The 16,854-nt window shown below is 42.3% G+C and overlaps 1 protein-coding gene across 1 annotated transcript in view; it reads right to left on the bottom strand.

Annotated features, from left to right (window-relative positions):
- Positions 1-275: 275 nt before the first annotated feature.
- The window catches only part of SERP2 (stress associated endoplasmic reticulum protein family member 2), a 40,909-nt gene continuing 24,330 nt past the window's right edge, over positions 276-16,854 (bottom strand). The window contains exons 2-3 of the mRNA XM_044288108.1: positions 13,441-13,513; positions 276-840 (exon numbers count right to left, since the gene is read on the bottom strand). Coding sequence (XP_044144043.1) covers positions 800-840; positions 13,441-13,513 — 114 coding nt within the window. The 3' untranslated portion in view covers positions 276-799. The remainder of the gene's footprint in view (positions 841-13,440; positions 13,514-16,854) is intronic.

A 16,854-nucleotide genomic window follows, 5' to 3' on the forward strand; every position in this document is an offset into this window, starting at 1 on the left:
CTGTATGATGTTTACTGCTCGATATAAATACACCATTCTGTCCCTGAGGTGCGATTTCAGATTGAGTTTTATGGTGTGGTATGAAGATTCATGCTGGATATTTATATATCTAATATCTCTATTATAATCATGGAAGGTAATGAAGAAAATTGGAACCACCGTCTACCAAGGATGTGTAAGTAATAAAGACAAAAATATCAATAAAATGTTCTTTATTCAAACATCAGCATAGAGTATGTTCCCCTGTGTTAAATGCATAAGGGCTTACTGCATTTTCTAAATCTTAAAGTTGTAGTAGAAGGATATATACTCCTAGATCTGCTTCATCTGATACACATAATCACTTTTCCCCCTACAAGTGAGGTATAGGACATGCTGCAATTCTTAAGAACTGCATGTTTTCAGTCACACTGCATGAACATAGCCTAATGGATTCATTTAACATACTGGCGACAAACCTTCTCATCCATATCTAATAAATAGATAAAAAAACACAGACTAGATAAATAAGTAAATAAATAAATCAATAAATAATGATTATGGCAACAGTCAACTGATATACATCGGCTGACACATATTAAGAAAATAATTAAGTCCTTCCTTGGAGCAGTTGCTGACGATTAAGCTCATCAAGATTAAGGACATGGTCTCAGGCATTCCCTTCTTCAAGGTAAACTCCATAGGGACAACATAACTGAAGGGGTCCCAAGATGTCTACCAACTCACACCTGTGGCTTTGTCCGCTATGACTGCTAACATAAGGCAAATGTCCAGACGTCCTGCTTTTTCATTTCTTCCTTCACATACCCATCCTGATGCTCTGAATAATTTGAAAAATTGCTGGAAGAGAGAATTAAAAATTAAATACAAATAAATAAATAAAATCTTCAATATGGCCAAAGAGTACAAGGAACATTATTTGAGATCTCTAGCAGTGGGAGTATTTCTTCATACAGATGATTGTGCGAGTCATTAAAGGAGTTGTCTCACTTCAGCAAATAGCATTCATCATGTAGAGGAAGTTAATACAAAGCATTTACTAATGTATTGTGATTGTCCATGTTGCCTCCTTTGCTGGCTCGATAATTTTTTTTCATTGCATTATACACTGCACGTTCCCAGGGTTATGACTAGGGGTGAGTGAATCGCGCTTCGGAGCCAAGATCCAAAGTCGATTCTTTCCCAAACTTCGTTTCAATGCTGTACGGAGACCTGTGTCCGTACAGCATTAAAATGTATGGGCTTCGCGGAGGAAAACTTCGTTAAGTCCAAAGTCGAGTGACACCTTGGTACCGAATACAACTTTAGATTGCTGTTTTAAAATGTTTTTAAAGTTGTAGAATCTAAGGCCGAAGTTCTTCTCCAAAGTCTCACACGACTTCAGACTTAATGAACTTTGCTTCTGGGAAGCCCATACATTTTTATGCTGTATGGAGACACGTCTCCGTACAGCATTAAAACAAAAGTGGGGAACGAATCGACTTTGAATCTTTGATCCGAACTGCAATTGCTCAGACCTAGTTACGACCACCCTGTAATCCAGCTTGGTGGTCATGCTTGCACACTATAGGAAAAAGTACCGGCATCTTTGGTGGCCAGGACTGTGGGAGTGTACATACAGCTCCCATATTGTCCACCTGGTATCTGTGCTGCTGCGGTGGTTGTCACCCCTGGAAACAAGCAGTGTATAATGTAATGGAAAAATTATTCCAGCCAGCAAAGGAGGCAATATAAACAATCAAAATACATTAGTAAGTGCCTTAAAAATAACTTTCTCTATCAGATAAATGCCTTTTGCTGATGTGAGACAACCCCTTTAAGGCTGGGTTCACATCATGTTTTTCATAATCTGCTAAGGCCTCTTTCTCACTTCCATTCGTCTTTCTAGCAGCCTGCGAAGCTCTCTGGATACGGCGTTGCCATTTGTTACCAGTGTGCATGTAGCAGTTTTTGTACGGCCAAATCCTGGCATATTTGCTGGGAGGTGGCCATATTTATTAAGAAGCACAGTTGGTGTTCCAGAGAAGGAAATCAACATCAGCTACCGGCCAATTTTGCCAGTTTCGGATGTAAATATGGCTAAACCTATTAACCTGCAGGTGACATCGCCCACTCTGTGAAGCCCTATGCTTTTTTGAAAAGTAAATATGAAAAAAATAGTACATTTTCATATCCAGTGTCTGTAAAAATATACAGAGACAGAGATCCCTCTGAAAGGAAAAATAAATGTAAAAGCCTACCAAAAAAAAATAATAAAAAAATCACATGTATTACAAGGTTAAATGTTTAGAAATATTGTTATTATGGAAAGTTATTGAGCTATAACAAGCTTTCAGTAACTCATGGTCCTTTTACACGGACCGACAATCTGGCCAATTATTAGGGATGAGTGACCGTAGAAACATTTGTTCCCGAAAATTGGCCTGTGTTAAAAGGTGCCCACTTATTCAATGGATGATGATGTTTTTCCTCCGGTACCCAAAAACAATAAATCTATATGGAGACGAGTGACGATGAGGCAATGATCAAAAAAATGTTTTGTTTGTTACCGATGATTGCCTGCTATATCAAACCGTGTAAAAGGACATGACTGAAAATACAGCAGAAAAATATGCTGTGGATTATGCTGCTTTTCCATAGCAAAATCCATGACAAACTGACAAAACAATTTACGCTACGGTTTGGATGAGATTTCTTAAGCTCATCTACTTTGCTCGTACTATAGAATACTGTGCATTTGCAGAACGAAAAAACTGCAACGACAAATCCATAGCAGTTCAGTCACATGTGAACCTAGCCTGAAGCTGGCCATACTTGTTAGGGCAAAGTCAGACAAACCTGACCAATATGGCAGAAGTGGTCCATATATACAGAGACCTATCAGTATTTTCCCATCAGCAAATGTGAGTGGAAAGAGGAATCTGAAGTGTTGGATTTCAAGATGCCCAATCTTTTTTGCCATGAGAAAAAAAAGTGTGGCAGCAGTTTGGTACAACTCCTCCCCCATCACTGAAATAAGCATGCAACTATGCTGTAAAGTATACACTTTCGTTTTTGCTCTCATTTTGCATGAGCTGAGGTCAAAGATCTGAAACATTTTCTACATACACAAAAGACCCATTACTCTCAAATATTGTTCACAAATCTGTCTAAATCTGTGTTAGTGGGAACTTCTCCTTTGCCGAGATAATTCATCCCACCTTACAGGTGTGGCATATCGAAGTGCTGATTAGACAGCATGAATATTGCACAGGTGTGCCTTAGACTGCCCACAATAAAAGCCCACTCTGAAATTTGCACCGTTTTGCCTTATGGGGGGGGGGGGGGGGGGAGGGGGTTCAGAAAACCAGTCAGTATCTGGTGTGGCCACCATTTGCCTCACACAATGCAACCCACCCACTACACGCTGTAGTATACGCCGATCCAGAGCATCCCAAACATGCTCAATGGGTGACATGTCCGGTGAGTATGCTGGCCATGCAAGAACTGGGATGTTTTCAGCTTCCAGGAATTGTGCACAGATCCTTGCAATATGGGGCCATGCATTATCATGCTGCTACACGAGGTGATGGTCGTGGATGTATGGCACAACAATGGACCTCAGGATCTTGTCACGGTATCTCTGTGCATTCAAAATGCCATCAATAAAATGCACCTGTGTTCGTTGTCCATAACATACACCTGCCCATACCATAACCCCACCGCCACCATGGGCCAATTGATCCACAACGTTGACGTCAGCAAACCGCTCACCCACACAACGCCACACACGCTGTCTGCCATCTGCCCTGAACAGTGAAAACCGGGACTCATCCGTGAACAGAACACCTCTCCAACGTGCCAGACGCCATCGAATGTAAGCATTTGCCCACTCAAGTCGGTTACGATGACGAACTGCAGTCAGGTCCAGCCCCCGAGGAGGATGAGAAGCATGCAGATGAGCTTCCCTGAGATGGTTTCTGACAGTTTGTGCAGAAATTCTTTGGTTATGCAAACCGATTGTTGCTGCAGCTGTCCGGGTGGCTGGTTTCAGACGATCATGGAGGTGAACATGCTGGATACGGAGGTCCTGGGCTAGTGTGGTTACACGTGATCTGCAGTTGTGAGGCCGGTTGGATGTACTGCCAAATTCTCTGAAACACCTTTGGAGACGGCTTATGGTAGAGAAATGAACATTCATTGCACGGGAAACAGCTCTGGTAGACATTCCTGCAGTCAGCATGCAACTTGCACGCTCCCTCAAATGTGCTGTGTGATCAAACTGCACATTTCAGAGTGGCTTTTTATTGTGGGCAGTCTAAGGCACACCTGTGCAATATTCATGCTGTCTAATCAGCACCTTGATATGCCACACCTGTGAGGTGGGATGGATTATATCAGCAAAGGAGAAGTGCTCACTAACACAGATTTAGACAGATTTGTGAACAATATTTGAGAGTAATGGGTCTTTTGTGTATGTAGAAAAAGTTTATATTTTTGTTCATGTTAGATAGATAGCTGCTGGCCAACAGCTATCTGAAGCCAATTTCTAAACTCAGCGGTGACGTATCTCTAAGCGGCGTGTGACCCAGCAGTGATGTTCTGCTTGGAGACACATCACTGTTGAGGTGAGTAATTGGCTGTAGCTGTGAACGTGACCCTATAAGCCGGGGACCAGAAGAGCACTGAAATGGGTGGGGAGCTGGTGAGTATGATTCTTCCCTTAGGAACCACATACTAGAGGGCTTACTTTAAACCCCTTTAACCCACCAAAGTTAGTTCCTGTAAACCATCTAAAAGAAAGGGACTGGGGAGGAATATCTATTCTGATCAAAACTTAACTGAAGATCATGAGATCATTAGGAGGATGGGGCCTTATTTGCAGTCTGGCTCTCTATCCCTCCGCAGTTCACCAGGACTGTTAACCTGCTGTCTAGTACCTGGAACAAGAAGGAACTTAAAAAGAAGCCACCTTGATCAATCTATCTAAACATGAGGCTAGAAATAGTGCAGACAGATTAGTTATATACTCACAAGGGCAGCAAAGGCTGTAATCCTGGCAGTCAGCCATGTTAATGCTTGTCACTGATTTTGCCCTTCTGGAGCTGTTTCAGCAATTGTTCTAAAATGCCATTTTATGGAATATGAATACATTACTGCTGTAGTTCAATATACAGCATATTTGAAGTGTATCTGTCATTGTTTTTTCCTTAGACGTGTAGGCCAAGTGATTCTGATTATTTTTGCAACATACTTCATTTGTTGATTTTGTACTTTTTTTAAATTAAAAAACTGCCTCTGAAGTTGTCTTTTAGTAGTGAGTTGCTATGAAAAACCCGTCTTTACTGTTCAGCACAGTGCAGTACTTAACAGTGTAGACGCTCCTCGCTCACTGCCTCTCTCATATGTAACTAAAACTGGCCATATATACTATATATACTGCCCTGTCTGTCTGACTTCTGTACACTGTCAGTGGTGAGCGCTAACAGTGTACCTGCAATCCGTATTCCAGGCATGCTGACTAACTAGCCGCCGGGAAACGCAGATCACTGCCCACTTTCCTGCATTTCCCGGTAGCTCGTCAGTTATTCAGCGTGCCTGGGATACAGACTGCACGTACACTGTCAGCCACTGACAGTGTACAGAAGTCAGACAGACAGGGCAGTACATATAATATATACAGTTGCAAGAAAAAGTATGTGAACCCTTTGGAATTATATGGATTTCTGCACAAATTGGTCATAAAATGTGATCTGATCTTCATCTAATTCACAACAATAGACAATCACAGTCTGCTTAAACTAATAGGACACAAATAATTAAATGTTACCATGTTTTTATTGAACATACCATGTAAACATTCACAGTGCAGGTGGAAAAAGTATGTGAACCCTTGGATTTAATAACTGGTTGAACCTTCTTTTGGCAGCAATAACTTCAACCAAACGTTTCCTGTAGTTGCTGATCAGACGTGCACAACGGTCAGGAGTAATTCTTGACCATTCCTCTTTACAGAACTGTTTCAGTTCAGCAATATTCTTGGGATGTCTGGTGTGAATCTCTTTCTTGAGGTCATGCCAGAGCATCTTAATCAGGTTGAGGTCAGCACTCTGACTGGTCCATTCCAGAAGGCGTATTTTCTTCTGTTTAAGCCATTCTGTTGTTGATTTACTTCTATGCTTTGGGTCGTGGTCCTGTTGCAACACCCATCTTTTGTTGATCTTCAGCTGGTGGACAGATGGCCTTAAGTTCTCCTGCAAAATGTCTTGATAAACTTGGGAATTCATTTTTCCTTCGATGATAGCAATCTGTCCAGGCCCTGACACAGCAAAGCAGCCCCAAACCATGATGCCCCCACCACCATACTTTACAGTTAGGATGAGGTTTTGATGTTGGTGTGACGTGCCTCTTTTTCTCCACACATAGTGTTGTGTGTTTCTTCCAAACAACTCAACTTTGGTTTCATCTGTCCACAGAATATTTTGCCAGTACTGCTGTGGAACATCCAGGTGCTCTTGTGCAAACTGTAAACGTGCAGCAATGTTTTTTTGGACAGCAGTGGCTTCCTCTGTGGTATCCTCCCATGAAATCCATTCTTGTTTAGTGTTTTACGTATCGTAGATTCGCTAACAGGGATGTTAGCATATGCCAGAGACTTTTGTAAGTCTTTAGCTGACACTAGTATTCTTCTTCACCTCATTGAGCAGTCTGCGCTGTGCTCTTGCAGTCATCTTTACAGGACGGCCACTCCTAGGGAGAGTAGCAGCAGTGCTGGACTTTCTCCATTTATAGACAATTTGTCTTACCGTGGACTGATGAACAGCAAGGCTTTTGGAGATACTTTTATAACCCTTTCCAGCTTTATGCAAGTCAATAATTCTTAATCGTAGGTCTTCTTTTGTACGAGGCATCATTCACATCAGGCAATGCTTCTTGTGAAAAGCAAACCCAGAACTGGTGTGTGTTTTTTATAGGGCAGGGCAGCTGTAACCAACACCTCCAATCTCATCTCATTGATTGGACTCCAGTGGGCTGACACCTCACTCCAATTAGCTCTTGGAGATGTCATTAGTCTAGGGGTTCACATACTTTTTCCACCTGCACGGTGAATGTTTACATGGTGTGTTCAATAAAAACGTAGTAACATTTAATTCTTTGTGTGTTATCAGTTTAAGCAGACAGTGATTGTCTATTGTTGTGACTTAGATGGAGATCAGATCACATTTTCTGACCAATTTGTGCAGAAATCCATATCATTCCAAATGGTTCACATACTTTTTCTTGCAACTGTATGGCCACTTTTAGCTACATATGAGAGAGGCAGTGAGGTTCAGTAGCAGTGAGTTTGGAGCGTCTACCCTGTTATATACCGTGCTGTAAAGACAGACGAGGGAAAACTGCAGAGGCAGTTTTGTAATAAGAAAGTACAAAATCAATAATAACGTATAGAGCAAAAATAATCCAAATAATTTACCCTACACAATTAAGAAAAAAAAATATTAAACAGCAGCAATTCTTTAATTTGGTTTGAATGACTTTTCTGCCAATCTGTCGTGCCTATTGCTCCTATCGCCTATCTGTGCACTCTACTCTGAATTTCTCTGCATGGTAAATGTATGATGTACAGACACCAGATTTTAGCCACATAACATTTTAATGACCATCATCAGCACTATTAAAAGGCATCCAATAGGATCTGTCATTAATGTTTTATTGTGGGAGTCCATCAGCTGGGACAAGCACCGATCCCTATACGTTGTCAACGTTCATTTATTACGAACGGGAGATTCAAAAACACTCACTTGGTAATCTCTGTACATCTTAAATGGAGAGTGACCACCTTTCCAGCATGTATAAGAAACTGTCCTCAGAAGGGTCAAGGGTCCCACCATATGTCATAGGCTGGCCATCACTGATCCATATCCACCTACATACATGCATATCTGCACTGTATAGCCTCATATATATTGGTCATACAAGCATATAGAAATTGTGCAGTAAGACAATAGGTGAACACTGCTCCACTCGCTCATACGCTATACTAAAGGGGCTCTTTATGTGGTTGGAATTTCAGTCTAACGATTGTATTTCTATCAAGTATGGAGAACTATAAAGCATGATTTTTCCTGTTCTCATGTATTTTTTCTGTCATCCACGCCAGTCTCTCCTGTTTACTTCATTTTCACAGCCTAGCAGCCAGACTGACTTGGCAGCATGCCAAGCTACAATTCCCTTATGTCCCCTCATATCTCCGCCACTCTCCTCCATACTTAGGAGCACATAGCCCAGCGACTATTGATGATGTACTCATATGAATATATACCAGGATACTCAAGGACAATACTAACCAATACTGCCAAGAACATAGTACTTGCATTTTAAGGAGCTGGCTGACAGAAATACGGAAAAACTGTTTTTTCTGTCAAAAATCAAGCTCTTTTGAGAACATAACAACAGGGTAGGTATCTTTAAAATGCAGTGATCTGATAAATGATATTGCGTCATGATAGGTGTCTCCCAGTGTAAAAACAATAGAAGAACTTGGCAGCTATATACTGGGTAAATGTGCACTTGGCACAGAGTGTAATAACAGTTATCTGTCATACTGCAGCAGTTATGGACTGTGGACATTGTGCAGGTTGTTTAGGGAACATATCTGATGTAATGTGACACATACCTGGCATGTACCTTGATATAATGATTACATGCTGAGTAAGCCTCTACATCATGTACTTGTAGCCTGTGGATCAATGCATCTCTGGTGGACAAATCCTAGGAGCCAGCCAATGTGCCTGGAAGTGTCCTAATTTCCTGCCTCGTGTTCTACTGATGCCAGTGAGACTGACCCCTATGTTATACTGCACGGGTGGACAAATCCTAAGTGCAATGAACCGTATCTAGAAAATTGTTGAAGATACTAAAGATGCTTTTTATAATTTTTTTAAAATCTTATTTTTGTTAAAGTTTTAGTTAACACAAGAAGGCCTCATGCACACGACCGTTGTTTGGGTCCGCATCCGAGCCGCCACTTTGCGGACAAGAATAGGCATTTATATTACCGGCGCCCGTTCTGTTCCGCAAATTGCGGAAGGCAACATGGACGGCTTCCGTTTTTTGCGGATCCGCAGTTTGCGGACCGCAGAAAAACGGCAAGGTCATGTGCATGAGGCCTAAGACAAGAAACTAAGAATCAAACATACCGAATCACTGGGGACAACTTCCTAAAACGTAACTTTTAATCAATTTAATACAATACATCCAATAAATCAGTTCCCTACAGGACCAATATAGCTGTAGTACAGGAAACAAGAAAAAAAATCGGAGAGCTCTTACGCAGGGAAGGCCAGTTACTTGAGCAGATGGGTGATGCAAACGGGACAGCGCGTCAAAAATATCTGTGCCTGCCCCTATGCTCACCCCGAGAAAATCTGCTCAGCCCAGAGATACACCTTGATGGTAGGAGTACTCTGTCCATGTACCTCGGCTAACCTATCCCTATGCAACCCCTATAACTTATCTGATACAATATACACGATCCCTTATCAAATGCAATATACAGAATCTCTAACTTACACACTCCCTCATCTGATACAATATACACACTCCCTCATCTGATACAATGTACACAGTCCCAACGTGTTTCACCCCGTAGTAGACAGGGTTCGTCAGGGGACATATAGTATCAGTCTTGCAAAGGGATACCAATACAGATATAAGAGATAGGTAACAAAACTGGAGCGCCCCAAAACTGCAGTGGTCTGCGATGAGGAAAAGAGACAATGATTGGTGTCTGTCACAGATACATAGTATAATACAAACATAATGCCATAAACTTATCTGATGGAAGTAGATGTAGATATCCTCCTCTCGCAGACCAGCATGCACGGTTGAAGGGCTCCAGGGGGCCAAAGATGTAGCTCCATTTGGCCAAGGGAGTGTACTCACTTTTAAATGTAGGATCTTGGGTGGGCTAACGCCCCATAGGTAGATTCGGCTGCCAGACTGCCCATTCCGGTCATATGATCCTAAAGTGTATGCCGCTGTTTGGCATACCATCCACCTAACTCCTCCCCATGTCCTCGCCCCCTAAATCCCAGTAAATTCATTAGGTAAAACAGATTAAGATGATAAGACTGCGCTCCACGCCCTCGACACGTGGAGCACATCCGCGCAAGTAACCAAGCAACCAGCCCCATTGGCAAGCGGGATCTCGAAAGCGATACTTTCCAGGAAGTGCAGATATACTCATGGGAGGCGGTAATTTATTACTCTTTGGACGTAGGTCCGTAAATTGGCCATGTCCTAGTTTACATGTACCTTCATCCAATAAATCCAGAAATACCTTGAGGTCAGCGAATTCATTCTCTTGCAAACCAAGTTGTTCACAGGTAACTTTGTTATTATGTTTCATAAACTTATCCCATTTAAATTTTCTTGAGAACAAATGAAGGTCCTTGACCCATATGAAGGGATCAAATTTTGTTGTGGGAACAAATGAAAGTCCCTTTTTCAGAAAGTTATTTTCAGCTTCACTGAGTACACAGGAGGAGAGATTAATTATTTGTAGTAGGTCATTCTCCTCTAATCCTCTCCCACCTTGGTCCGATCCCATAAATGACATCAAGAAAAAGAAAAACACTCCGGTAGCTAACCATATCTGGGAACGTCATGATGGGGACTTGAACTCACTGACATTCTTAGCATTAGAACTGGTGAGACCGTCTCCCAGAAAAGTATTCCCCCTCTGTATGCATTCTGAGGGTTCTGGATTATGAATCTTCTATCTTTCGTTACCCTCGCTTATTTCACTGAGTAATATAGGACCCTCCTTTCCACCTGCTGCTGTATCTGGTCATTTCAGGATGTGGTGTATATGGGGTTAATCTCTATATATTCCCCCGTTTACGCCATGCTCTCATGTGTCGTAGGGACCTTGCATTCCACACCTGATATGGGTGGAGCGCACGGCCATTGGTGATGCGATCACGTGAGCTTATCATGTGATTGCAGTATATCTGCACTTCTGCATGAGATCCCGCTTGTCAATGGGGCTGGTTGCTTGCGTGGATGCGCTCCACGTGTCGAGGGCGTGGAGCGCACCCTTATCATCTTAATCTGTTTTACCGAATGAATTTACTGGGATTTAGGGGGGCGAGGACATGGGGAGAGTTAGGTGGATGGTATGCCAAACAGCGGCATACACTTTAGGATCATATGACCGGAATCGGCAGTCCGGCAGCCCGAATCCACCTATGGGGCGTTAGCCTGCCCAAGATCCTACATTTAAAAACGAGTACACTCCCTTGACCAAATGGAGCTACATCTTTGGCCCCCTGGAGCCCTCCAACCGTGCATGCTGGTCTGCGAGAGGAGGATATCTACGTCTACTGCCATCAGATAAGTTTATGGCATTATCTTTGTACTATACTATGTATCTGTGACAGAGAACAATCATTGTTTCTTTTCCTCATTGCAGGCCACTGCAGTTTTGGGGCGCTCCAGTTTTGTTACCTATCTCTTATATCTGTATTGGTATCCCTTTGCAAGACTGATACCATATGTCCCCTGACCTGTCTACTACGGGGGTAAACGCATTGGGACTGTGTACACTGTATCAGATGAGGGAGTGTGTATATTGTATCAGATTTTCTCAGGGTGAGCATAGGGGCAGGCATAGGTATTTTTGACGTGCTGTCCCATTTGCATCATCCGTCTGCTCGAGTAACTGGCTTTCCCTGCGTAATAGCTCTCCGATTTTTGGTCCTGTATTGGATGTATTTTATTAAATTGATTAAAAGTTTTAGCAAGTTGCCCCCAGTGATATTCTTTGTTATTGCAACTATCTTCTATGTCATTCTCCGCGATTTGTAAACATACCAAATGCCTGACTGTTAGATAAAATAAAGAACTAGACTGTCAATAAACACTGAAAATGACAGTTCAATTGTAGCAAACCTGCATTGCAGAGTAAAATTTTGTAGAAATAAAGAGAAAAAAAGAACCAGAGCAAAAGAAGCGAAGAGGGAAAGAGGGAGAGAAAGAAAGAAGAGAGGGTTGTTTTATAGGTCATCAGTGTCTGATCCATCGGGGTCCAACACCCAGCACCCACGGCAATCAGCTGTTTGAGAAAGCACCAGCGCCTCTCCGTGCTCACCAAGTACAGCTCTGTACAATGTATAGCGGCTGTGCTTGGTATCCCGCTCAGCCCCACTGACTTCTATGGGACTGAGCTGCGCCTAGACCATGTGACAGATGAACGTATCATCATTGTCTAAGAGAAAGCTTAAGCTTGGCTTCAGCAGTCTCGTGCCGTATACTTGTGAGGAAACAGGCAGCTTGGTGGCTCAGTGGTTAGCCCTGTTGCCTTGTAGCAATGAGATCTTGGGTTCAAATTCAACTGTGGGCTATATCTACCTGGAATTTGTGTGTTCTCTGTGGCTTTCCTCCTGGTGCTCAATTTTCCTTCCACATTCCAAAAATAAGCTAAGAGGTAAATTGGCATCTTATGAAGTTATCCCCAGTGGGTGTTGGAGATTAGCGCCAATATGGCAGACGTCCCAGCTCCAAGCTACCTACAGCTCTCACTATGTGTCCTTCACAGATGCTTTGCTATGCTACAGTCAGGATCTTCAGGTACATGTCCTGTTGTCTATACATTCTTACAGCTTTGGCAGGCCCCTCAAGGTGGACACTGGGCGGCTAATTTCTAGCCAGGAAATACTGAATTCAGAAACAAGGGATGAGCCAGTTTCATAAAGTATCGGTCTCATTGAGCAATTCCAATTAACTCTATACAAACCACACAACCCTTTCAGATTTCCCTTGCAACTCTCTCCAGTACAGAAAACCCTGTATCACTTTCAAATTATTGTTATACCAGTTATAAAAAAAAATATAAAATCGTGCTGAGACATGTGTATTCCAACTCTGAAATTAGCAAGATAATAGTTACAATGATTGCAGAAATACAAGTAGTAGTCTTCTCTTGCCTTTCTGTTTAGGCCCCAATCACACGTCCGCAATTCCGTTCCGCATTTTGCGGAACAGAATTGCGGACCCATTCATTTCTATGGGGCAGCACGATGTGCTGCACGGATACGGAATTGCGGACCCGCACTTCCGGGTTTCGCAATTCCGTTCCTGAAAAAAATAGAACATGTCTTATTCTTGTCCGCAATTGCGGACAAGAATAGGCATATTCTATTAGTGCCGGCAATGTGCGGTCTGCAAAATGCGGAACGCACATTGCCGCTGTCCGGCAATGTTACGGACGTCTCAATGGAGCCTTATAGTCGCAAATACTATGACCTGCAGTTACAAAGTATCCAGTACTCCATATGCAGCTATGTAAAAATCAATGTTTTTCTCATCATTTGGCAAATGACTCAAAAACACTAAAACTTTTTGGACAGGTAATGCTTATTTCATATTCTTATATCTGTATTTGCTTTATATTCATACCTGATCCACAGACAACAAAAACAAACAGTGCCAGTAGCCAAGGTCCTACAGGATATTTCTCTTCTTGTGGTCTCTAAAATGTGGAAAAAAGAATTTACAATTTAATTTGAAAATACTACATATGTATGTCCCAAAAATACAAACATACAAAGTGTAAAAACAAAAAACAAAAAACTCTACTACACTACCAGTATGTATGTATTGATAAGAATGACAGCACCCTTTCAGATTTGTTTCTCAAAGGTTATGGACCGCTTTGGGGCCAATTTTATTTTTTTATCATTGCAATTTACTTATTTTGGTGATCATCATTGGTCTTTATAAAAAATGTTAATCTACAGCTTTCAGTTTCACTACACCTATAGGCTCTCTGCCTTATCCTGAATCCATCAGGGAGCTCCTCTGACAGCTCAATCTGTAGCCCTTATCGCTGACCTCCTGACAGCTCATAAACACGACTCATTATCAAACTAATAAGAATATAGGTACGGCTACACACTGACATGTGTCGCTGAAAAGTCGCACAACATTTTTTGTAATGAAAGTCAATGGTGTCGCAATGCATTTTCTTGCAACTGTCACAGTTGCAGTGTGTCGCATTGCAACACCATTGACTATCGTTACAAAAAATGTTGCATGACTTTTCAGTAACACATGTAGCTGTACCCTATGGCTTATAAGAGTGTTTATGAGCTGTCGGGAGTTCAGAGATAAGGGAATGAAATTTGGCATGTTCCATAACCTCCGCAATACAGAATGCAATAGAGCACACCACATTTTTTTCTTATAGGAGCACCATTTGGCATCATAAGGAGTGCCGATGGGTCTATAATAGCCTTAAGCCCTTAGAGTATGGCCACACTGGGCAGGCATGCCGGGTTGGGACGTGACCGATTACAAAAAGTGCATGTGGTGTTCACTGTTAAAGGTTGCGTGGTAACCCACAAAAACATGCGGCCATTAACAGTGACCACTGATTAAACAGTTTGGTTCTAATTAGTTAATCTGATCCCGTTATGGCTTGTATGGCCATACGGTACTCAGTCACATAGCAACTGCAGCAGGGCCACGTCATGTGGCCATACCCTTCGAGGGCTTTTCATCAGTCTGCCTAGTTATGCAGTAATACATCATCTGTGCTCAAAATAACTGCAAAACTAGACCATTCATGAATCTGAGCAAGTGTGTGACCTTGAGATAAGAACCTGACCCAAAGACTTATAATTGAGAATTACTGCTATAGCGTGGGTGACTGGTCATATAATCAAAAGTCACAATCCACCCTGCAAAAATGTTTATTTTTCAGGGAAACGAACTGAGAAATTAAACTTTGCTAGGCTCTGTTCACACTTCCTCTAATATTTCTGTTTTTAATCACAGAAGCAAAAAAGATAAAGAAGCACTCCAAGATTTTTTTTCTTTGCCATTAGGATAGGCCATTATTACAGAATAAGATAGAGTCTGTTGTGTATGCCTGTTGTATCTGATGTGTAATTTGTGGGTTCTCTACCGTGATTGGTTCTCCCCTCAGATATGGTGTTCCCAATGAGTACTGCATTTCCCATCATGCCTGGCTTTGCAGAGAGGGAGGAGTCTCACCACACTACGCTGTGCCTTCAGAGGAAAACCGTGACAGATTAGTGACACCGCAGACACTCTATGTATTCCTATGCAGCTTGAACCTGCCCTCTCTCTTCCCCTTCAGCTCTTATATGCAGGAGGCAGGTAGACCAGTGTGAAGCTACATCCCACGGAAGTACACTGGAGAGTCAGCACACACAGATAGTACAGGCAGTGTGAGTCAGAAGGTTTGTATAACTGCAGCTAATCACTGTATACACTTACCTACAATATATCTGCACTGCTGGTCCTTTAGATAGAAGATACATTATATGCAGGGAGATACAGAGTAGTGTGGAGAGGGGAGGGGCCTGAGTGCTGCCAGGAGGGATTTGATTAGTGATGATGTCATCCTGTAGTTCAAAGTAAGTCAGCCACAGGGGAGAGACCGAGTTCCTGTTTACACATTAGAACAAGGTTCCAGACTTGGGATCACATCACTAGGTTTCATAATGAAAAGGTTCAAAATGTATGGATGTAACAGTGTAACAAGTTACACTGCTAGAATACTGGTGGTGACTTAGGGTGCTTTCACATTAGCGTTTTTTTTTTCCGGCATAGAGTTCCATCCTAGGGGCTCAATACCGGAAAAGAACTGATCAGTTTTATCCTAATGCATACTGAATGGAGAGCAATCCGTTCAGGATGCATCAGGATGTCTTCAGTTCAACACTTGCCGAAATGCCAGACCCAGCATTTTTTCCCTAGGAATGTATTAGTGCCGGATCCGGCATTCAAAATACCGCAATGCTGGATCCATCCTTCCGATCTGTGCATGCGAAGACCGAAAAAAAATGTGAAGAAATAAATGCCGGATCCGTTTTTCCGGATGACACCGGAAAGACAGATCCGGCATTTCAATGCATTTGTAAGACGGATCAGGATCCTGATCCGTCTTACAAATGCCATCAGTTGGCATACGTTTTAACAGATCCGGCAGGCAGTTCTGGCGACGGAACTGCCTGCCGGATTCCTCTGCGCAAGTGTGAAAGTGCCGCAGTGCAGGACCTATCTTGTGAAGAACACTAATGGTATCAGACGGCCACTAATTACATAATGGATCTATTAAGCTTAAAGGGAACCTGCCATCAACTTTATGCTAACCTCACTGAGGGCAGCATAAATTAGTGACAGAAATGCTGATTTAAGTATTTCAGTAGTGAGCTAAAAGTAAGTGGTTTCCGAGAACCAGCATCATAATCATTGCAGCCCAGGCCTTGAGAAGAGTCAAATCTACCTGAGAAGAGTCATGGCTATCCATAATCTCCTGCTCTCGCCCATCTGCTCATGGTTGGCAGTTCTCTCCTAGAGAGAAAAGGAGAAAACCAGGTAGAATATGTCAGTCATCAGCAGGTGGGCAGGAGAGCAGGAACTCATGAATAACCAGGACTCTTCTCAGGTGGCTGTGACTCTTTTCCAGGCCCAGTCTGCAATGATTGTGATGTTGGTTCTCGGCAACAACTTACTTTTAACTTATAAATGACAGACCTCTGAAATCCACTCCCCTGTCTCTACTTTATTCTGCCGTTAGTATGGGCAGCATAAAGTTGATGACAGGTTCCCTTTAAGTCATGGTGATGAGCTGCACAGCATGCAGTGCTGTTTTTCCTATCATGTTGCAATTTTGACGGAAATTTGGACAGAGCCTTAAAAGCAGAATACAAGATGTAATGGTATAAATAGTACCTTAAAGGGGTTGTCCGGGATCAATTTTTTTTTAAAACCAGTTAAATCACTATTAAAGGGTTTCTACCACTTGAATATCACATATTTGGTGTTCAGACACTAGCGATT

Source organism: Bufo gargarizans, chromosome 3 (genome assembly GCF_014858855.1).
Source record: "Bufo gargarizans isolate SCDJY-AF-19 chromosome 3, ASM1485885v1, whole genome shotgun sequence".
NCBI lineage: Eukaryota > Metazoa > Chordata > Amphibia > Anura > Bufonidae > Bufo > Bufo gargarizans.